At 41.0% G+C, this 23,057-nt stretch overlaps 1 protein-coding gene across 2 annotated transcripts in view; it reads right to left on the bottom strand.

Moving 5' to 3' along the window:
- The window catches only part of LOC147146576 (uncharacterized), a 43,499-nt gene that overhangs the window by 10,888 nt on the left and 9,554 nt on the right, over positions 1-23,057 (bottom strand). For both annotated transcript variants that reach the window (XM_086032710.1, XM_086032711.1), the window contains exons 3-38: positions 17,009-17,176; positions 16,835-16,926; positions 15,708-15,829; positions 15,315-15,477; positions 14,365-14,493; positions 12,137-12,256; positions 11,911-12,042; positions 11,144-11,191; positions 9,552-9,593; positions 9,402-9,464; positions 9,260-9,334; positions 8,026-8,106; positions 7,886-7,942; positions 7,743-7,796; positions 7,620-7,673; positions 7,495-7,548; positions 7,376-7,429; positions 6,377-6,430; positions 6,250-6,294; positions 5,314-5,367; positions 5,190-5,234; positions 5,050-5,103; positions 4,914-4,958; positions 4,789-4,842; positions 4,103-4,147; positions 3,968-4,021; positions 3,254-3,298; positions 3,014-3,175; positions 2,401-2,454; positions 2,269-2,322; positions 2,125-2,169; positions 984-1,037; positions 846-890; positions 713-766; positions 517-570; positions 380-433 (exon numbers count right to left, since the gene is read on the bottom strand). In XM_086032710.1, the coding sequence (XP_085888836.1) occupies positions 380-433; positions 517-570; positions 713-766; positions 846-890; positions 984-1,037; positions 2,125-2,169; positions 2,269-2,322; positions 2,401-2,454; positions 3,014-3,175; positions 3,254-3,298; positions 3,968-4,021; positions 4,103-4,147; positions 4,789-4,842; positions 4,914-4,958; positions 5,050-5,103; positions 5,190-5,234; positions 5,314-5,367; positions 6,250-6,294; positions 6,377-6,430; positions 7,376-7,429; positions 7,495-7,548; positions 7,620-7,673; positions 7,743-7,796; positions 7,886-7,942; positions 8,026-8,106; positions 9,260-9,334; positions 9,402-9,464; positions 9,552-9,593; positions 11,144-11,191; positions 11,911-12,042; positions 12,137-12,256; positions 14,365-14,493; positions 15,315-15,477; positions 15,708-15,829; positions 16,835-16,926; positions 17,009-17,176 (2,579 nt within the window). The remainder of the gene's footprint in view (positions 1-379; positions 434-516; positions 571-712; positions 767-845; positions 891-983; positions 1,038-2,124; positions 2,170-2,268; positions 2,323-2,400; positions 2,455-3,013; positions 3,176-3,253; positions 3,299-3,967; positions 4,022-4,102; positions 4,148-4,788; positions 4,843-4,913; positions 4,959-5,049; positions 5,104-5,189; positions 5,235-5,313; positions 5,368-6,249; positions 6,295-6,376; positions 6,431-7,375; positions 7,430-7,494; positions 7,549-7,619; positions 7,674-7,742; positions 7,797-7,885; positions 7,943-8,025; positions 8,107-9,259; positions 9,335-9,401; positions 9,465-9,551; positions 9,594-11,143; positions 11,192-11,910; positions 12,043-12,136; positions 12,257-14,364; positions 14,494-15,314; positions 15,478-15,707; positions 15,830-16,834; positions 16,927-17,008; positions 17,177-23,057) is intronic.

Below are 23,057 nucleotides of genomic sequence, written 5' to 3'. Positions count from 1 at the left end.
GGGTTGCTCCGTGAAATTTTTGTTTGAATTTGGTAACAAAGATGTATATTGTCAAACATTTATAGTAATAATAATGACCCCAAAAAATCTACAACATGCAAATCTGAAAAATTGTTAAAATAAACATATGCTTATAGACGTTTCAACAAAGTTAAGATTTTTTTTTTTTTAAGATTTTGATATTTTCTTTTTTACGGAAAATTAATATCGGCTCCAAATATCGGTTATCGGTCGCCTTGACTACTAATAATCGGTATCGTATCGGCCCTGAAAAAAACATATCGTTCTATCGCTAAAGTTTAGCTTTAGGCTAATTTTTCTTTTAACTTTCCGGGGTTGCTACTGGGTGAGTTTTGAGCGGGTCATGTTGTGGACCCACCTGTGGGCCCACCACACCAGAGGGTCCCGGGGGTCCCGTCTTCCCTTGGAATCCCTACAGTTAAAAAAAAAAAAAAAAATTGTCAGGCAAAGAGTATCCATGCTGCCTCCAGAGTTCACTAAAAGGAAGAGTCTTACCGGTTCACCTCGTTGACCCGGGTGTCCCGGAAGGCCGTCTTTCCCGCCCGGACCCTACGTAAGTGCGTAAAGTTGCAGAAAGAACAAAACAAAACTGGAAAAATCACATTCAAGTAGAGCTGTGCATGTAAGGATATTGAAATACAGATTGTTTTTTTTTACAAATAAAAAGGTCAGCATCAGGGGGGGAACTCACAGATGCTCCTTTGGGTCCAGGCTCTCCACCCCTTCCTTGAGGTCCTTGTGGTCCCTTCAAAAATACAAATCACTCGATGAGTGAATAGCATGCAGGCTGTTTTATCACTTCATTTATTTATGTCGTCCCTCACCCTTTCACCGGTTGATCCCGGGGGGCCGTCGTGCCCGGAGGCTCCCTGACAAAAACAATGAAAAAGGAGAAATGCGACTGGTAAAGTGTGGAACCGAGTGACCTTAAGTGACCTCCCAAGTAAAGTGAGTCAGCTGACCTTTTCTCCAGGTTTCCCCGTGGGTCCTCTGGGCCCTCTGCCTCCCCGTGTACCCTGAAGGTACATGTCAGGGATTATGACTTTTCTTTGATTTGGTATTTTTTTCCATTAATGAATGGAATATTATTACTGTAATTTATAAGATTTTTTTCATCAATATTTTATTTGTATTCATAAATTTAAATTGTTTACTTGTTTGGTAAACACATTCAAATGAATTTTACACTCAATTCATGTTGCACACCACACAGAAAATTACATCCGAAAATGTAAATGAAATGTAAATAACCAAAAATGATGTGTTTATATATTAAAAATTCAAGGTTTCAATAACCGTTTATGCTGTCCGTGACCTCCTTCACTTTTTATTTTCTGCTTGTAAAGTATAGTGAATGAACCGCCTCTTGAAGGTAATTGGAGGCCTTTTTTCCATCTCTCCTTGGTGAGCAAAGAGGTGAGGGGTGAGCAGTTACACACAAAGGCGAGAGGAGGGGGGCAGGGAGGAAAACGAGAGAGAGCAACCTCGCTGATTACGCGGATGCCTTTTTGCTATGTCGAATAATGTGCATTGTCCTAAAAAAAAGTTAGCCCCAAGGACATGAGTAGACAATATGACTTAAGAAGAGTTAAAACAGAAGAATTATGTCAACATTTATTGATGTATTTAAACTTAACAAGGTACACGTTTCTTAATGTACAAAACATTCTCCATTGCGTTTAATGGGAAAATAAATGCAGCTTTTACTTACCCAAATATTTTTAAAAAGGACATTTTGGGGCTGTATTTTTAATAATGAGATATTTTTGCTCATGGTTATCATGCCATCAGAATCTAATATTGAATGAACTGAATATGAATGGAAAGAAGGACCTAAACAACCTGAAGAGATTCCAGGAAGGATACATTGCGCTGTCTATTCAGATCTTTTCCCCCGGTATGTGTTTTATTGTTTTTTTTTAAATTTAAATATTCATATATTACTATCAATTAGTATCCTTTTTTTTAATTGTAAACAATCAGAGGAGACGCATACATTTTTGTCATCTGTGAACATGTTTTTCTTGCTAAAACAAAACCAAACTCTTATTAACGGAGTGTCCAGGTGTACCTAATAAAGTGTCCAATGAGTGGTGCACTTACGTTTGGCCCTCTCTGTCCTGCACTTCCTGATTGTCCTGGAGGACCCTGCATGCATTGAACAGGATGTTTTTGGATCTAGTAAACACACTGAGATGGGCCAAAAGCCTGTTTTTTTTTTTTTTTGTTTGTTTTTTTTACACTCACTTTTTTGCCTTTCTCTCCAGGAGCTCCGAGTACTCCAGGAAAGCCATCAGAGCCCTGTGACAAGACAGAGAATTAAGCAAGTAATGTATTTCAATTATTTACTATATGTATGTGGATTATTAATGAAATGACCTTTGGTCCAAGGCGACCTGGATATCCTGGCAAACCGGGTACTCCTAGTTTTCCCTGAAAAACAGCATCAAGTTATCCAATAGGGCTGGGCAATATGGCCTTAAAATAAAATCTCAGATTTTCGTCACAAAATTCTGGAGACTCTCTAGTAAATTCTTCCGCTATCAACCCAGGCTAAAATTGGCTCCTCCCCGGCATATAAAATGTGTCTTTCAGTTGAAATGTATCACTTAAAAACACTTCCTTGGCATCAAGAAGTCAGAAGATGGCGCCAAAGCCCTGTTGAATATTAGGAAAGTAGGATTACTTTTGTCTAATAGGATAGTAGGCCAAGTTTTCTAGTGTTGCACAAAGAGCGTAAAATCAGTGAATAGTTGACTTATTCAGTAAATGATGGAGGTTCCCATAAAAATCCCCAAGTACAGTTTGTAAATTTGTGAACACCGTACTACTTTAGTATTTTTCTGTTACATAAGACTGTCTTTTTGTGGAATTTCAGAAAGAGAAAAACAATGCACATAGGTGAATTTCAGATTTTTTGGAGTTTGCATAAAAATCTGGAGTCAAATTGGTTCATTGCCCAGCCATACTTTCTTAGTATTGTACTCCTTACCTTCTCTCCAGGGATCCCCGAGGGTCCCGTTTCTCCCAAGGGCCCCACTTGCCCTTTGGGTCCCTCTGGTCCATCTTCCCCGCGTGCTCCCGTAGCGCCGTTGTCGCCGTCGTCGCCTTTGCCGCCCATCTCGCCCTTGGCTCCGGGGAAGCCGTCCTCGCCCTGAAGTCGGAGCCCAAGGAGGTTAGCGAGGAAGATGACATTTGGGGAAAGAATAAAGGTGCTGTGGATGGAGGGCACCTTTTCTCCTTTGCTGCCCTTCAGTCCTCGGACGCCATCTGCTCCCTGGCCAACACACAAGAAAAGATGGAAGAAGTTGAACATTTGGATTTGAAGCTGCTGTACTGGGCTCATTTTAGGCTCATTTTGGCCATTACCTTCCGAGAGTTTTTCTTTAACGACCTAAAATTTGAAAATTCAAATCGCCAATGCCAGTTTCATTTAGTGACAAAGAAATTGGTACAGAAATGTTTTAGTAGACCCACAAAAAAAGTTTGTAGAGTCCATGTCCAAAACACACAGGAAGCTTGCCATTTTAGCTCATAGCGGACATCATGCTAACCATTGCTTTCAAAAACAAATTTGACTTGTCCTTGAAAAATTCATCCCCCGAAGCTAGTTTCCTTTAGCAACCTCAAATTTGGTAGACGTCTCTATCATGAGTAGACCCACAAAAATGCCTCAAGAAGCCATGCCTGAAAACACACAGGAAGTCTTCAATTGTAGCGCGAAGCGACCATTTGTGGCTAAATTTGGTCATTTACTGGAAAAAAAAGTAACGTGGCCTGGATTGTCCTGAAAAAGTCTGCCCCTGCTCTGTCAGTTTCCTTTAGCAACCTCAAAGTCTCTCATAAGTAGACCCACATAAATTCCCAAGAAGCCATGCCCTAAAACACACAGGAAGTCTGCCATTTTGTTTTCCCACTAGAACTGCATAGATGCAATAACTCCAACCTTGACTCCTCGTTGTCCGGGATATCCGACAGGCCCCTGCACTCCCACGGGACCCTGTAACCAAAAGTGACACATTTTAGCATCACATTTTACGAGCCGGGATGATGACAATGTAAATAAATGCACTCATCTCACCGGCAAACCTTTTTCACCGGGAGTACCTTCCCGTCCAGGATGACCCTGTTGGCGAGAAAACGCGCTGATATCGCTAATGTAACATGCTAACGTTTTAGTTAGTGCTTGTCGCAGTCGGAGAAAGTTACTACTTCCACCAAGCAGTACTTAAAGGGAAATCAACCCAATCGTATTTTTCAAGAATATTTTCCCACCAGGCCCACTAGTTGAAACATTGATATTACGTTTGTGGAATATGAGTTAAGCAGCAAAATCCTTCCGTTTTTAGCCACCGCAGGGGGCGGCCATTTTGTCACTTCTGTCGACTGTAAATGACGTCACAACTACTCGGGGCTCAGGCAACGACCAATCGCGGCTCGGCTTCAGAAAACAGGCGAGCCGTGATTAGTCGTTACCTGAGCCTTGAGCAATTGTGATGTCATTTTCAGTTGACTAAAAACGAGTGGATTCACTCTTATTCCACAAACGCAATATTTATCAGAATGCCTTGTTTCGAGTAGTGGGCTTGCATAGAACATATTCTTGGAAAGAATATGTCTGGGTTGACTTCCTCTTGAAGCAAATTTGTCCATACCAAAAATAATGGCTCAGGCAGTCAGTAATACGTTACAATACTGCTGTGTCTTTACATGCCATGACTTGATAGAAAGGTGACTTTTTTTTTTTTTTTTCAAACATGATCTTACGGGAGGGCCGTCATTTCCAGGTAAACCCTGCATCCCTTTCTTCCCTTGCGGCCCCTGCCAGACAAAAAAAAAGAAGAAAAGTTGAAATTCCCCCAAAGCACAAAAGTGCTTTTGCTCGCTTTTACCTTCTCTCCCGGCAGGCCGACTAATCCCTGAGGACCAGGAAAGCCCTGAGGGAAACATGGAGGATTCGATTTTTTAACAATCTGACTATTGAAGGTGATTCTGCAAGGTGATTTTTTTTGTTTTGTTTGCTAATACCTGAATACCAGGGTTGCCTTGTTGTCCTGGTGCGCCAATGTCTCCCGGGGACCCCTTAAGTACACAAACACACACACGCACACACAAACCATGGAATCATGGCTCCAGATCAGGCTACAAAAAGGAGGTCAAATACTCACAATGTTGCCCTTTGAACCTTGAACACCATCGATTCCCCGAATGCCCTGCGAGAAGAAAAGAGAGGCAGGTATTTAAAAGTATGCGTGTGTGTGTGTGTGTGTGTGTGGAAGAGTTCACACTCACAGACTGTCCTGGGGGTCCTGGACGACCTCGAGGGCCATTCATACCTCTTGACCCCTGCAACACAAGCCATTTGTACACTTGTCAAGACTTATAAAAGTAAAGAACTCCATCACTTTTTTTTGAGGTAGCAAACGTACACACACCGAGTACTTGGGCAGAAATACAGATGCTTATGTGGGAAAAAGAACCGATTCAACTCCTGTCAAGCCAAACATGTGTTTTTTTTCAAGAATGTGTTCTATGCAAGCCCACTAGTTGAAACAAGGCATTCTGATAAATATTGCATTTGTGGAATAAGTGTTAATCCACTGGTTTTTAGCCATCTCTGGGTGCGGCCATTTTGTCACTTCTGTCGACTGAAAATGACATCACAACTACCCAGGGCTCAGGTAACGACCAATCACGGCTCAGCTTTAGAAAAGAGGCGAGCCATGATTGGTCGTTACCTGAGCCACGAGCAGTTGCGATGTCATTTTCAGTCGACAGAAGTGACAAAATGGCCGCCCCCGGAGATGGCTAAAAACAAGTGGATTAACTCTTATTCCACAAGCAATTCCACAAACGCAATATTTATCAGAATGCCTTGTTTCAACTAGTGGGCTTGCATAGAACATAGTCTTGAAAAAAAATGTTTGTGTTGTCTTCCCATTTAAAGGAAAATCATGGCTGACCTGTTTTCTGAATCTGAGCTGTGATTGGTCGTTGTGAGCAGTTGTGATGTCATTTTCAGTCGACGATAGACAAAATGGCCGCCCCAAGAGATGGCTAAAAACGAGTGCATTTTGCTGCATAACTTCACATTCCACAAACGCAAATGGAATCAGAATTTGGTGTATATATATTTGGTGTATGAAAGTAAGGCTTTTCCAATGGAAAAGACCCTGAACTCTATTGCGCAAGTGGTGCGAAAGCCTTTCAGCGCATGTGAGCACTCACAGCGTCGCCCGGTTGTCCTCTCGGTCCAGGCGGACCCTCGGAGCCCTGCACATGACAACAACAACAGTTTCAACAACAACCACCACGAGAGATACAGAATTACTCACATCAATACCACAAATTCTACCTTTTCTCCGGGCTCTCCGGCAGCACCTGGGGGCCCCGGTTTTCCCCTGTCACCCTGAGGGAACAAACAACATGGCGGCTAGTTCCATCAAGCTTTTCAAACGTGTTTACATTAAGACTTGAATTCGTCTGGGGAACTCTTCATGTGCTTTGGTGAGTGCTGCCGTTTTGGTGAGCAACTCTCTAGGCCTCACGTTAGCAGCATGACGTTAATATTATTTTGTGGATTGAACCGACTGCGGATGGCCAAGTAGCTTTATCCAGAGAGCTACTGTATGTCGAGGAAAACAAACATCCAGGTCATGCATGTCACTTGTTTGGGAGAGAATTCTCCAGGAGCCCAAAAGAGCGGCTGTGAACAAAACTGGCAGACTTCCTGTTCAAGTTGGGGCATGGGTCTTTGAGACTATTTTGTGCGTCTTATTATGATAGACGGTGAAACTGGAGTCAGAGGCTGATTTTTTTCAAACTTCCAAGGGGGTGGACTCAATTGAGGGAATTCCCTTGTAGTAATTTGTCAAAGTGAGAATCCAGCAGAAATGGCGGCTTCAGACCAAAATGGCTGACCTCCTGTTCAATATCAGGCATGGGTCCTTGAGACTTTTTTGTGCATCCTCTCAAGATAGACATGTCCACCCAATTGCCTGTTGATTAGTGAAACTGGTGTCTGTGGCTGATTGTTTTTCAACCTTTCAAAACCTGGAATTTGCCCTAGAAGGCTGCTTAAAAAAAAACAAAAAACGCTCGACTACCTGTTCAACTTGGACCATGAGACTTTTTGGTTTGTCCTGTTAACTCATTCACTGCCAATGGCACATTTATTCGTCTTTTCACAGTCCAGCCATTCAATCCCGGGACCTTACTTATAGTTTTTTTCAAAAGTTAGGGTTAAAGAGGGTCTGAAAATGTCTGGCAGTGAATGAATTAAGCTAGACAATTTGGTGTCTGATTTTTTTTTTGATCTGCCTCGAATGGGAGTTACTGTATCAGTCATACTTACTTTATGTCCCATGTCTCCGGGTAGACCAGGCAGGCCATCGAAGCCTCTGTCCCCCTGCGAGGACAAACAGTTTTACGATGACATTTGGAACGCGCCGACCGGTCGTGTTCGCTACTCACCTTTACACCCGTCTCTCCGATGTCGCCTCGCCCGCCGTCCGCCCCGGCCCGTCCCTGACAAACACCCAAACGAACGTTAGCATCCATGCGTCGCACGTATAAACGTGAACGTAAAAAAGCCTCACCCTTTTCCCGGGGCGTCCATTCTGGCCTGGGATTCCGGGGGCTCCGGGTGAACCCTGAGGGCGGTGCCGGGTTGTTAGCATGAAAGGAAGCGTGCGTTACCTTGACAACCAGCTTTTACTTACAGGCGGTCCCAGTTCTCCATTGCTTCCCTTCAGGCCAGATGGACCTGGTATGCCCTGGAAGACAAAAAACAAGAGAAAAAATGGTTTAGCATAGCATGTGTGTGTGTGTGTGCGGACGTGCGTGTGTGTGAGTAAAAACTCACAAGTGGACCAGGTCGTCCCCTGAGGCCAAGTGGACCAGGAGGACCCTTCATTGACAGCTACAAAAAGAAGTAAGATGCGACTGAAGGAGGTATCAGCCGTCAATCCGGTTCAATTGATTAGGGGCGAGGTGTTCGTTTACCTTGGTCTGCTGTAAGATGGCCTGAGCTTGAGCCTCCTGCGCAGAAAAGGTGGCCGATTTTTCACCACCGCCCGCCCGGAACTGCATCCACAAACAGAGACTCAAGATTCTGTCCTAGTGGCTATGCGAACGGACGCTTCGTTTTTATTCCAGCAGTTATCTGGGTACTTTTTGTTTTGAAACCACCAAAAAGAAACCATTTCCATTGCACACGTGAACACACAAGACTCCACCATTGTGACTATGTGGACGGCCGCATAGCTTTACAAACAAACGACAATCACAAAGGTTAGTTTATTAACGTAATGAAAAAAAAATCCACTACAAAAACAGACTTAAAGGGGAAGTCAACGCAAACATTTTTTTTTCAAAACTATGCAAGCCCTCTAGTTGAAACAAGGCATTCTGATAAATATTGCGTTTGTGGAATAAGTGTTAATCCACTCGTTTTTAGCCATCTCTGGGGGCGGCCGTTTTGTCTTCTATCGACTGAAAATGACATCACACCTGCTCACAACGACCAATCACGGCTGAGCTGTTTTCTGAATCTGAGCCGTGATTGAGCTTCGTGAGCAGTTGCTATGTCATATTCAGTCGACAGAAGACAAAATGGCCGCCCCCAGAGATGGCTAAAAACGAGTGGATTAACACTTATTCCGCAAACGCAATATTTATCAGAATGCCTTGTGGGACTGCTGGCAACATATTCTTGAAAAAAATATGTTTGGCTTGACTTCCACTTTAAGATGCTGCCCGAATCACCTCATTTTGAATTATTAAAAATTCCACACACACGAACAGAGTCACGATTTCAGCCCAGTCACTATACAGATGATTTTGAAACTCAATTAGAAAAAAACAACATTTCTACTACACTCATTCACTCACTCAACATCCCCCCTTGAGACTATGCGGACGGACGCATAACCTTATCCAGAACAATCATTCATCTGCATTTAAGCTGTTATGAAATGCGCTGTATCAATACAATTGTATTGTGTTGTATTGTATGTGAACCACGACACGAAAACAAAAATATATATATATATATATATATATATATATATATATATCTACTATACACACACAAACAGACTCAAGACTCCCCCTAGTGGCAATGCGGACGACGGCATAGCTTCATCCAGATACTTTAAATCAGTGCTTTCCAATTAGCACAATGACAGCAACCACAAAGAACAAAGCGCTATTTTTCTTTTTTTCCTCTCCACGTTACCGGTAAGACCATGATGTTTCCTGGCGGTCCCGGTATCCCGTCTACTCCGTTCATGCCCGGCAGTCCTGGGGGTCCCTAAGAAACCCGCATAGATTAGACCAGTTCAGAGCACGCTTGACAACAAATAGAGGACAACCCTGACCAGTTCTCCGGGGTCTCCTCGAGGTCCCACCAGCCCCGTGATTCCGGGAGGGCCCGCCGGTCCCTGCACACACAAACGACGAATAATGTGGATCGTTTTACCCATTTGAGTGAAGCGAGTGATGCGTTTTATATCCTGTACGGCACCAACCTGAAGTCCCGGAGGCCCGTACGAACCTACAAATTGCGTGCCCTGAAATCACAAAAAATGTTACAAATGTGGTTTTTCAAAATCGATTTTAGGCTGTGCTTGGAACCTATCCACTAGAAAGTGTCCTACATATCGAGATGGCCATTTTTTAGTGTTGTTGTAATGTGTCGCGAGTACAGGTGTCAAAGTCAAGGCCCGGGGGCCAGATCTGGCACGCACATCATTTTACATGGCCCACTAAAATGCAAATGATTTCCGTCCTCTTGATGGATCTCGCTAAAATGTGAACCCAAATTATTAATTGTCATCACTTTTAAAGTGAAAAACAGTATATAAGATTTGAACCTGCATATCGTCGCCGTCACGTGAAAAACACTTATCTCCGTTTTTTTTTCATTTTCTTATTTTTACATGAATGGTGTTTCCGCAGTACGGACATCGCGTTGTGATCGCGCATCGCGCAATGTTAAAAAAGTTTCCAAAATTGGAGATAAGTGTTTTTCACTGGACAAGGACAATATGCTCAAATGTCGTCCAAGCTATCATGTCCTCAAGCCACGGTATACACGCTTTCCGGGTTTGGTCACATGACGTTTGCAACATTCGCTGGGGCTTGTTGTGAGAGAGCAGAGCTGGGCATTTTACGAAAAATTGAGCGTCCGCAAAACGGGCGTCCATCAATGACAGATAGACGGACCGGTCCCTCACATAGACGGAATGTCCAGCTCTGGTTGTGATGATAATTTCGTTCACCAGCACAGGGTAATATTGCCCAAAATGGCGGCCTCCTGAGATTGATGAATTATTCTGTTTAATTCTTATTTCACAAGTGCAATATTAATCAGAATACTGTGTTTTAATTAGTGGTGGCACATACAACGTCTTCTAGCAAAAAAAAAAAAAAGCCTATAGTTCCTCTTTAATGATGATGAGATGTTGCAATTTTGACATCTTAAAAAAAAAACTTGAACAATAGTTGAAGAAACTATTTCCCTTGACTTGTAAACAATGCACAGGGAACTCCAGGTTGCCATATTCGCAAATTTGCAGATTGTGTGTAGGGGAACTATTCTCCTTTATTTGCCGAAAAACTCACCCATTTGCTGTTTTTTTTGCATTATCAAAAGTAGTCCTCTGCCACCATCATGTGGCATCTTTAGGCAATTACAGTCTCAGTAAAAAGCTATGTTGGGGCGGACGACAATTACTTGCTGATCTCACAAAGGCTTTATTGCAATCCCCTGCAATTCATTGACTTGTTTTCTTCAAAATTTCTAACGGAAGGTCGACCTGCTGATGTTGAGCCAGTGGCTTGTAATTTAACGAGAGCAACAACAAATATAGTTAACAGAATCCAAGTAGTGTTCCAAAACTATCTTTCATTTTGCTAATGAGTGATCTAGTCTCTCTCTCTCTAGTCTCCTTTATAAAAATGCTTATCTAGTGACTCCAGCGTAGGGAATGAGAGAATAATTCCAAACTTGCTTTTTGGTGGCCATTTCAGTGAACTATTTGGGTTCCCTAATTGGCTAGGACCAAATGAGCGGATGATTTCAAACACATTCATATTCCTTGAAAAGTTGCTTTCTTACCACTCCCAAAAGTGCCGGCTCTCCTTTCTCTCCTTTCTCTGGAACATACTGGAAGACAACAAGAGGATCAAAATGTTACTCATGCATGATCATCAACATTTCAGGCTTGTGTAATAGTAAATTATTGCAAGCGAAAACAATGATGCATCATGGTATGTATATTTGATGCTTGTGTATCAATGCCAAACTGTAATAAAACAATTGACTTGAAAATATTGGCATTTTTGTCGACCACCACTGATATATGACACTTGTGTATCGATCCAGTATCGAAAGACAAAATGATACATGTAAGTATCACCCATATGGTGTCCAAGGTTATTATAGTTAACGATAACTGACGAAATAACTCAAACTGAAATGGAAAAAACATTTGTGTTAACAAAATAAAATAAAACCAAAACGCTTTTAAAAAAAAAAAAACGACATTTAATTAAAACTACGTATAGTTTAAGTAGAAATGTCCTTTGTTTCCGTCTTTGTCAATTACTGTAATTTATGAGCTTTTTGGGGTTCATTTTAAATCTATTTATTTCAGTATTGCTGTACGTCCGTTCAGAAGGAAGGTCGTCTGAGAATTGTATCTATCGATACAGTACGGTAGGAGTAAGCGATGAGATGCATCACATTAGCGATATTTTATCCCACCCATATCGTATTGCACAACTCGTCAGTATCTTTCTTTGCTGCGTAGGTGTGGAGTTTTTTTTTTTTTTTTCATACGGTATGCACGTGTTGCTAATCCGGTGGCAGGTTTTGGTTGATACCTGCGTGTCCAGACCGTATCCTCGTTCCCTCTGGGCCGGCCTGTATCGTTCATCCACTTCCTCCTCTTCGTACTCGTACTCGTTCACCTGGTAGTCGTCCGTGGCGTTGTCGTAGTCCTCGTATTCGAAAATCTGTCCGACAAATGACAGGTGAGGGATGACCAGCGGGAAAAAAAAAAAAAAAAAAAAAAAAAAAGCGGGAAATGGTGACGGATGCCCGCCTCACCTCATACTCGGTGAGGTTGGGTCCAGCCGTCACCGTGGAGACGGAGACGTCCTCGAAGATGCGGCTGAAGTCGTACTCGTCCAACTCCTCCACCACGTGCTTCTTTGGGGTCACGTCCACCTGAAGAAAAGGCAGTGGATCAACTTCGAAGTCCATCATGGCCTGTGTGGTGAACGCGTTTGCCATGTCTTTGCGACACCACCAGAGAAAAGCTGAACTTCCTTCACTGTTCACTGTTTTCCTTTCAATTTGGACGGGTCTCTTTCATCAGAGGGATCTGGAGTGACCGCAATAAATCATCAAAAGAGAAAGAAAAAAAAAAAAAAAGAAAGAGAGAGAGAGAGACATCCCGCAGCGCTTTTGAGCCCACAGCCAGATCGTAAATCACACAGCGGTAAGAGGAAAAAAAAGCATTTGTAGTCTTTGGAACTAAAATAATCAAAAATATACAAGTCGAAAAATAAATGTTGGGTGTTATCATACCACCAGAAAAAATAAAAGTGAACGGGGACTTTTCTGGTAGATAAATGAATCATTATAAATACATCATAATATAGATTTTTAGATTTATTGTTGTTCTTTCCCCGCCACCCAACTTTTTTTCAGAGTATTAGTAGAAGTACTATTAAATATGATGCATTATTATTATTATTATTATTTGGGGTCCGTATACAGTAATTATTACACTGCCTCCTGGTGGATAAGGCAGGCACACCAGAAGGGGCAGCACAAATAAAATGAATTGCAGCATCAAATCACGGTTTATTTCCTTACAATCTTTTGAACACTCGGACTACGAGAGCTGTCATTTGGACTGTTTTCAAACTTTGATGTGTTATTACGCTGCGTAATATAAGATTCTCCTGGCCTCTTGACTTTTCCCAATTCTGTATATCATCGCTGTCCTGTGAAAAACACATATGTCCAATTTTGGAAATATTTTTAATGTTCATGTTAATATAATGTCTGTAACGCCGAAACCCCAATCACGTAAATAAGTAAGAAAAATGAAAAAAAAAAATGGACATAAGTGTTTTTCACAGGACAGCGACGATATATTCCATTACCATGGTGCAATTTTATGTTATTCAACAACATAAAAATAGCTACGGGTCAGTATTCCTTTAACTACGTCAATTTGACGGTTCTACTTTCGTTGCGCTGGGATGGCGCTGCCGGGTTTCTATAGCAACCAATGGTTGCATTGAGAAACGCTGCTGGTCACCACGATCGATCCAAAAAAAAAAACCTAAATCTTATAGAGTAGAGGAGGCGTTACATCTGCTTCAAAAATACTGATGAGTCTGAGGATGAATTGCTCGGCTGACACACAGCGAGTCAGAGTCGAAAAAAGTCCCTCTGGCGAGGAGGAGGAGGAGCCTTGTTGTGTGTTGTAAATATGGCTGTTGGATGTCATAGTCATGACGTTGTGGGTGGTGCATGCCAGACAGTCAAAATCAATAAAATAATGATCTTATGTGGCGCTTGTTGACATAATTCCCCCATGGAAAAAAAGAGTTCTGGGATACGATCGGGACGGAGTTATTTTGTGTGCCGCACCAAGGATTTACTTCCTCTTCTTCGAAGTGAAGTACACGCGTCTCCTTTTATTTTCGGCACCAAACTAATATATTTTATAAGAGCTGACACGCACGCGGCGCGAGAGCCAATAAGTGCTGCGTCAACCGTTTCTCATTTATTCAAATGACATCATTGACATTCAAAGACACAATAGAATTCTAATAAACAAAAGAACTTGATTATACACTCGAGCAGTGAGTAATAATCATTTTAGTCGATGACGTCATTGCTAGAGCGCACCGGAGCGCACCGCGTCAAATTGACGGGTCTCGTACATGGTGTCAAAATCCTGGTACTCGATATGAAATGATGCCCCCGCTTTATGTTTTTCTAACGGAGGAGGGTGCACCACATCCTTTCATTAAATGTAGACATATTTATCTATTTAATCTTAACTAGCTGTAAACAGGCAAGCCGAACCAAAAGAACGTGTGTGGCTTAGAAAGTTTGTGTAATTGCTCCTCTAAGTATTTCCTTTTGGACCTCAGAGCAAATATCTGGTGGTCCATAAATACTTGCAATATTTGTGAGGCAAGAAAAGCCGGCGGGCTGCTTTGGATTTACAGCATTCAGCACCTGTCACATTGCGGGTTGCCTGAAGTGTGAAGTGTGTGTGTGTGTGTGGGGGGGGGGGGGGGTCGGATCACCTCGTCTGCGGCGATGTCCATGATGATGCTGTCGTAGGGTAACGCGGCGTCGCAGTCGGGGATGAAGTCCCTGCAGTACGTCTGGGCCGCCGCAGGGTCGTCCACCAGCAGCAGCTGCTGGATGTCACCCTGTCCAGGTCAAAAGGAAGAGGTCACTTCATTGGCATCTAAATCCAATTTTGCTTGTTGTTTATTCTTTACCCGGTAGGCAGAGATTTTCATCCAAATCAAATACTGTATGCGCGTCTCCAGTTCTCACTCGGAGAACATTTTCCTACTAACAGTCAAATGCAAAATGAGAAATGCTGTCGGCCACAGGCTGCGTGCCAGACGTCAATCGTGAGGCACGCATACAATCCGACGGTTGTTTTGCGACTTTCAGCATATTGTCAAACCAGTTTATTTCTTTACATTCCCTTTTATGATGTTTTATGATATTTTTGTACAACCCAAAATTGTGGTATTTTTTTGTACACGCTGGACTGGCTTTCACATCATTTAAGGAAATGGTAATAAGCAATACAAGTATGTCAAAAATATATTTTTAGTGAAAAAAAACTCACTAAAATTCAAATGATAAGCTACTGTCACTAGTTAACTCATTCACTGCCATAGACTGATTTACTCGTCTTTTCACAGTCCAGTAATTCAATCCCAGGAATTTATTTAGATTTCTTTTTTAATTTTATTCAAACGTTGGGGTAAAAGGGGTCTGAAAATGTCTGGCAGCGAATTAGTTAAAAAGGAGGTAAAACAAAAGGTAATAAAAAACATTTTTAATTGACAATGAATTGACTTTTAAAAAATGCTTTCATTTGTTTTGTTTTTTTATTTGAAAAAAAAAAAAAAAAAGGATTTCAAAGAAAAATTGCATTTACTGTGTGAACTTTTTAAGCTAAATTCTTGACTATACTGCAGGGCAATGAAAAGGTGCCTGCTATCCAGCCAACCTCAAAGACGTCTTGGTCCAGCAGTCGCGTTCCGAACACGGTGACGCCGTCGGTGCTGACGTGCGCTTGGGCTCCCCGCAGCAGCTCCAAAGTCTCCAGCTTGACGCAGTCCAAATAGAGAGTGACCTGCTGGCCCTTCACACCGTAGGCCACTCGATGCCACCTAGCGGGAAGCGTCAAAGAGTCCAAATGACGTTTGCAGAATTGCACACAAAAACGTTTCATTGAAGAGTTCAAGAGTCCAAATTGTCTTCGTTTTTTGGGGGTGAAAAGTAAACAAACGTTAGGTTCATTGAAGACGCAAAATTGTGTTTGATGTTGGAGGCGAATGCGTACATTCAGCAACACCGGAAATTGCGTATCAGGTGTTTTGCGCTCTGGTGTGTTACCCACTTGCCGTCCGCCAGGTTGATCCTCCTAAAAGTGGGGTAGAGGTCCGGAGTGGGCTGACCCTCGTGGTCCTCGTACAGGAAGACGGGAGAACGTCCGATCTCTAAACCCAGCTGTTGCGTCCCCTGAGACAACAGCAACAAGAAAAAGAAAAAAGCGGAAGACTTCAAGATTCGACGGACTCATGACAAGCATTTTGTGCAGCCGGAGAGTATTGAGAGAAGTTTACTTTATCCTCAGTGAGTTATATTACAGCCTTATTGCAAGATGGAGTAAACCAAAAGCTTTGCTCAAAATTTTACACACAACATAATGACATAGGGCTGCCTGATTATGAAAACTATAGTAATCATGATTATTTTGGTAATAACTGAAATCACGATTATTCAAGCGATCATTTATTTTTGAGTGCAAAACAAGAAAATGTTTAAACATAAAAAATATAAAGGCAAATAAATGTACCGGTAAGTACGCTCCTTTTGGACCAAATTAAATTGATAAAATTAGTTATTATAAAAGAAATTAAAAAAATATTTAAACATAAAAAATACAAAGACAAATGCATTTCTTTGAAAATTAAATTGATAAAATTAGTTATTATAAAAGAAATAAAAAAAATATTTAAACATAAAAAATACAAAGACAAATGCATTTCTTTGAAACACTATAATTATGTAAGTTCCTTTTGGACTAAACAAAATTGATAAAATGAGTTATTATAAATTGTTTTACAAAAAGGTGCAAATGTATCAAATCAAGTATGATTTCCTTGTGTAAACAAACATAGCGCGTTGGATATAAATGAATATTAATCATCGTTTTTTACGATTATGCCAATTTTGTAATCGTGGAGTGTAATAATCGTAGTCTTAATAGAATTTCGATTAACTGCAGAGCCTTTTGGGCATTTTCCCATGTTTTTCCAGGATTTTTTTTTTCACATTTCCCCTGTCGAGGAACAGTCAATGCGTGTTTATCTGTGTTTTCTGAAGAATTTTGCGGGTTTATAAAAAAAATTACAAAAAATTAATTGGGCTCGCACAAGGAAAAAATTCCTTGTCAGTGGTTGTAACATAATAAGTGGAAAAAAATGATGCGCTGTATGAATGGACTCATGTTGTGACACAAACCTGAGGGTCGTACAGGGACAGCAGAAAGACCTGCGAGCCCTTCACAGCTCGAACTGTGGTCATCAGTGAGAAGTCCTCCGGGAATGGGGAATCTGAGCCCAGGAGCACATGAAACCTTAGCTCATTTGTCCACATTGTTCCGGTTAATACCCCACTGGTCGGACTTTATTTTACCGGGAAAGAGCTGCTTGGTGGGAGCGCTCAGTTGGATCTTCTTGTTGATCTTGAAGGCGAGGTCCGGCTCTTCTCGGCCCGTCCTGCTGGTGCACAGCCCGGCCTCCAGGGACACGCCTTCCATGTCCTCGGAAAGCTCCAGAACCTTCAGGACGTCGACTGGACTGGCTGCCAAAGACAAGACAGAAAAGGACAACTCCGACATTAGCTTGGTTAAAGACTCCAAATCGTCTTTAATGTTTACAAAAACAAAAACAGGCAGATGAGAAATGTCAATTGTCTTTGATGTTCACATACATTCAGCTCCTTGTAGACTAACTTGTCTTTGATTTTGGACAAAAATGAACATATAGATGTATACAGATTTACGGGAACATGTACGTTCAGTTCTTCGAAAACTCTCAGTTGTCTCTGATAATAATGAAAAATGTCCGTTAGGCTCCTCGTAGACTAAATTGTCTTTGATGTTTGCAAAAAAGAAACAAACCTTTGGTCTTTGATGATGGACCAAAAAAAAAAATTTACCAAACACTCTAAATTGTGATATTTACAAAAACTTGCACGTTAGGTCTTTCAAGATTCTAAAGTATCTTTGATGTTTACAAAAACACTAGTTTGGGGTTCTTTGATTGCTATTTAGTCTTCAATGTTTACAGAAACTGGTGCGTTAGCGTTCATTGAAGGAGAAATTCTTTGCTGTTTACAGAAACATGTAAGTTCATTGAATTCTCTCAATTGTCTGCATTGTGGTGCTTTGTTGCTGATCTGTAACGTCTCTTTGATGCTTACGAAAACGCATGCGTCAGTTCGTGGAGGACTTGATATTGTCTTTGGTGTTCAGAAAAACTGCAACGTTAGCTACCTCGAGCACCCTAAATTGTCTTTGATGTTTAGGAACAAACCATTTGAAGTTACTTACAAAAAAAAACAAAAAAAAACATGTGTTTGGTTCATTGAATGCTCCAAATATCTTTGTTCGTAAGAGAAGCTGTAGAAACACAACACGACGGAACAATGAAAGATTTGTCGGACGAAATCAAAATGAGCAACATCCATGCACGCGTAAGGAAAGTCATGAAAAGGAGCTCCAGAGAGAGAAGCTAAGAATGGAGAACATGTCTCGACTGGTGTGAATCTTCTTCACATGGATTTGTGAGCATTACGTAAAGCTTTCAAACGCACTCACTCACACACACGTTCATGTCTCATTAAAGTGTGCCAGATGTATTCTGTGTGTGTGTGTGTGTGTGTGTGTGTGTGTGTGTGTGTGTGTCCATGTGTTTGTAATTCTTACCTTTATGTGGTGACTACCAAATTATTTGCTTTTGTTGTTGTTTTACTGGCTGAGAAACTAGCGTCTGGTTCCTAAAACTAGACTACGGGCAAAGTAGCTCTGCCTCAAAAATAAAATGAAATGTTCAGCTTTTATCCAAAAAACAACAAAAATGGCTACGCTTGGTGCTTTGGATAGAAGTTAGAGGTTGAGTGACTCAAGATTTTTCAGTCGACTCTACTAATACCAAATATAACCCAAAACGTTTATTTGATTTAAACATAACTTTGCTTAATACTCAAATAAAATGAAACAAAACAAAACAAAAGTATTGCTTGAATCCAAACAATTATGTTTCTTCATATATTGCCTAAAAACAAAAGCAGTTTTTCAAATTCTACGCTTCAGCCAAATGAACAACAAAAAATCACTTTTTGGTGGTTCGGTAAAAATACCTTTTTTTTGTTGCTTTTTTTCTAGAAAAAAAACCCCAAACTATCAGGTATTTCTGGTTTTAGGAGAAGATCAAAATGAAATAACCCAAAAAAAGCACTTTTGGGGGGGGGGGGGTTTGAATAAAATTAATTAAAAAAAACATCAAAAATTTGGCTTTTTTTCCCATTCATCCATTATCCAAGACACCTCTCCTCACAAGGGTCGCGGGCGTGCTGGAGCCTATCCCGGCTGTCTAGGCGGGGTACACTCCGAATTGTCAGCCAATCGCAGGGCACACAGAGACAAACACTTTCACACTTAGACCTAGGGACAATTTAGAGTGTTCAATTCACCTACCATGCATGTTTTTGGAATGTGGGAGGAAACCGGAGTACCCCGAGAAAAGCCACGCAGCCAGGCACGGGGAGAACATGCAAACTCCACACAGGAAGGCCGGAGCCCGGAATCCAATCCTGCACCTCTGTTGACTTTTTTCCCTTCCCCCAAAATGGATTAAAAAAAAACCTTGACATTTTTTGCCATTGCCCTACGACTGGCAGGCGACCAGTTCAGGGAGTCGTCCGCCTTTTGACCAAAGTCAGCTAGGATAGGCTCCAGTATCGCCCCGCGACCCTGTACAGAATAAGCGGTGTTGAAGGTGACTCTTTTTCTTGCCATTTTGGACAAAAATAAAGACAACAACTCTCAAAATCTCTACCTTCTGTCTGAAAACAAAACAAAAAAATGGCAATGCTTGCTGTCTGGATAACAATGGAAGAAAATATTATCTAACAAAAATATTAGCAAAAAAAATTTTTTAAATATTTTTGGATGAAAACAAAGTCACAAAATTACAGACTCCCCCTCACCCCCCCAAAAATTATTTTGTGGCTGTCTAAACAAAAAAAAAATGTTTTTTTTATTTTGCTTTCACCCCCAAAAGACTGGATATTTTATTTATTTATATGAAACACAACAAATCTAACATTTCTTTTGACTTTGGATAAAAAGAATAAAATCATGTCAATGTCAAGCGAACACGCTAATCCATACGCTCTGTGTTGACCTTTCTGCGTTGTGTTGTAAAGCTTCTTTATTTTTCTGGCGCCAACATTTGCATGACGAGCTTGTGGAAAGTTAACCTCTGTTTTTTTTGTGTTTTTTTTGTCATTCAGTCAACCATGACAACAAACGTTCGGCGCAGGCGGGACAAGACGAGACACGGACAGTTTGCTCTTCAAACAAACGCGCGCGCGTGGATGAAAACGGCAGGCACAGAGTATGTACAGTATGTGCAGTATACACAGTACAGTATAGTATGTACAGTAGGTATGTACTTGAAGACAGAGGCTTACTGCAAGTTGAACTGCAAAAAACATATTGAGATGTCAACTAACCAATGCAGAGTGATGGTTATAAAACTGACCAGTTATGAGTACTGCGCACTGGCGGAGCTGTAGAGGGGGATGTGGGGGACACTGGCCCCACCCCCTGAAATATGCTTGGACACACCGAGTTGCCCATCTCTGGTCTATATACTCCCGTAGTTTGTCAACTAGTTGAAAAGTTTGAATATTTAATGAACCATACATTGGTCTATTGTTCCTGATATTTTTTAGGCCGAAAGTGGAGTTTTTATAAGATTGTGGGACAGTAAGCGATGCCAGCCTAGAAGTAACAATAGTCTTTCCTTTTTTTGTGTCCAAAAAAATTAAAAGATGAGGGGTGGGAGAAGAGAAAGAGAAACAACATAAATTAGAGTTTAATGTATCTTTTTATTATTTACATTGTAGCGATTGTAAAACATATACAGCAGTACCTCTACTTACAAAATTAATTGGTTCTGGAAGAATTTTCTTAAGTAGAACATTTTACAAACCCCGTCAGGGAAAAAGAGGACATCTGGTCACAGAAGAATAATGCACATCTGCCCATATTTCGATAAAACTGCTGAAGCTAGCTTGCTGAGCTAACCTTAACACACACACACGCACGCACGCACGTGCACACACTCGCACGTAGTGGAGTTGCAGCTGCTTGGCCTGAGGAGCAGTTGAGAGAGAGAGAGAGGTTTAAAGTTACAGATCTGTCCATCATTCCTAACCCTCTGGAGTACTTGACTTCCTTTGGATTCCGACAGGTGTCCCAATACTTTTGGCCACCTTCAATGCCATTGAAAATGCCACGACGATTATCTGGAAAGCAGATGTGTGTGTGTGTGTGTGTGTGTGTGTGTGTTGGGGGGGTCAGCAAGTGTGTTTGTTCTAATGTGTGTGCTTGTGATTAGTGTGTCATCACGTGTCATGATGCGCCTGACGTTAATGACTCGTCTGATTTGACTGGCAAGTCTGAAGTGTGCAGACCAACAAAGAAATTAAAATAACAACAAGAAAATGACTTTTCTCTGTGGTTAGGTTGAGGGAAAAATGAGATATTTAGATGGAAAATAAAAAAATGGTGTCGGATTAAAAACGGAGGAGGAAAGTTATCAGGATAATATCAAAAATAACTTTTTTTAAAGACGTGTTTAATCCAAAAAATGAACAATTTTCACAAAATCTTTGAGATATTTATACTGAAAAATGACAAAAAATGTTTACCTGTTTGGGTATTTTTTTTTCTTCAAATGTTCAACTTTGAATTTTTTTTAAAAAATCATTTTATCCCCCCAAAAATTGGTTATGTAAAACAACAATGACTTTCCTTGTCGCTTTGGATGAACAAAAGAAAACCTTCAAAAATTACGTTTCTTGGCTGTTAAAACACAGGTGTCAAACTCAAGGCCCGGGGGCCACATCCGACCCGCCACATCATTTTCGGTGGCCCGTGAAAGCAAAATTATGTGTATTGACTTTGCGTTTCTTGCTAAAATACCAAAATTGCAAATTGTCTTCTCTTTTAAAAAAGTTGACCTATTGCAAGCATTTTTTCCTTCGTTATCAATCCCCTTTTAAAATAAATCCAATTATATTTGAACAAACTATTTTTACTGGCCTCTGATTACATGTAGTATGAGGCGATCATACGGTTATTTGAGTTCCGTCATAACGGCACCCTGAAGGAAATGATGTGACTCGGAAATCAAACATAACAAAATTTAAACGCCCTTGGTGGTTCAGTTAAAAATTGAATTAACAACAAATTTGTTGCACTTAAAAAAAAAAAAAAACAACATTTTTTCTCAGGAACTTTTCTCATTGCTCTGGATAAAAAGAAGAAAAATAGCAAAAGTTATTGTTTTCAAGTAGAAACAAAAACCATGGTAAAAACGTCCAAAAGCAATAAGTCAAGAGAAGAGTTAAGTCAAAGAATAGGATGGAGTGAACATGTGTTTCGTTTCCTCCTGGATCAAACGCAATGAAAAATCTCTCCTGCTGTCTTACACAACACACACACACACACACACACACACACACCCCCACACACATACGATAAAGCGGATGGATCATTAGCATTAGCATCCTTGTATGTAATCCCAGACCCAGTTGATCGCAGACCTCGCTGGGGTGTCAAAAGCACTTCAAAGTCAACATGTTGCGAGTCAGCGGGGCTCGCACATGCTCCAATTTTTGCTGTTCGGCGCGTCACGTCGTGAACAAAGAGCAAGGAGCGCATTCCTCCGCCATTACGCTGTCCAGCACGTTCCAAAATGTTTCTTATACCTCGATTTACGAGTGGCCCGACAGACGCGATTTTCAAAACACGAGTCGTTGACGATTTTTTGCCGTCTCTTGCGAGCAATGATTTCCTTTGCGTCCGCTAGATGGCGGCAGCCACGTAAGGAACTTTGGACCCGATTGATGTGCTTCTAAGGCGCAAATATTTTGCTGTGGTTGCCTTGCCTCACCTGTAAAACTCTACATGAGAACATGTTCATTTATCAAGGATCATGTTTCGATACATGTTTTGACAAAATGGATGTTAATTTGGTTTCTTATATTATATGAAAATGAAAAATATTTAGATTATTTCTATGGAAGTTGATGCTACAAAAACGTTCAACCCTTATTTGGTATCAGGAGAAATAAAGAAAACCCTAGAAGGGAAAATAATGTTTTGATTGTCATTTTCTTATATTAGCAAAATAAAAAAAATTGTAAATGTTTTTGTGGGAAAAAAAATCTGATATTTTTTCAAGCCCATATCACCACCCAGCTGTCCGTTTAAATATTCTTTTGGTATGTCTGTTTTAAATGTGTACATTTATGTTTTTGCTCTTATCTGCCAAACCACAAACATGACTTTTTTACATTGCCTTACACATTTTTTTCCATGACGTGAATCACCTTCAAATTATCAAGTGTTTTTGACATGTTGATACGAAGCGTGGCTAACTTAATT

Source organism: Filicampus tigris, chromosome 6 (assembly GCF_054856515.1).
Source record: "Filicampus tigris isolate MCC_2025a chromosome 6, RoL_Ftig_1.0, whole genome shotgun sequence".
In the NCBI taxonomy this organism is placed as follows: Eukaryota; Metazoa; Chordata; class Actinopteri; order Syngnathiformes; family Syngnathidae; genus Filicampus; species Filicampus tigris.
This window is presented reverse-complemented; position numbering and strand designations above follow the sequence as displayed.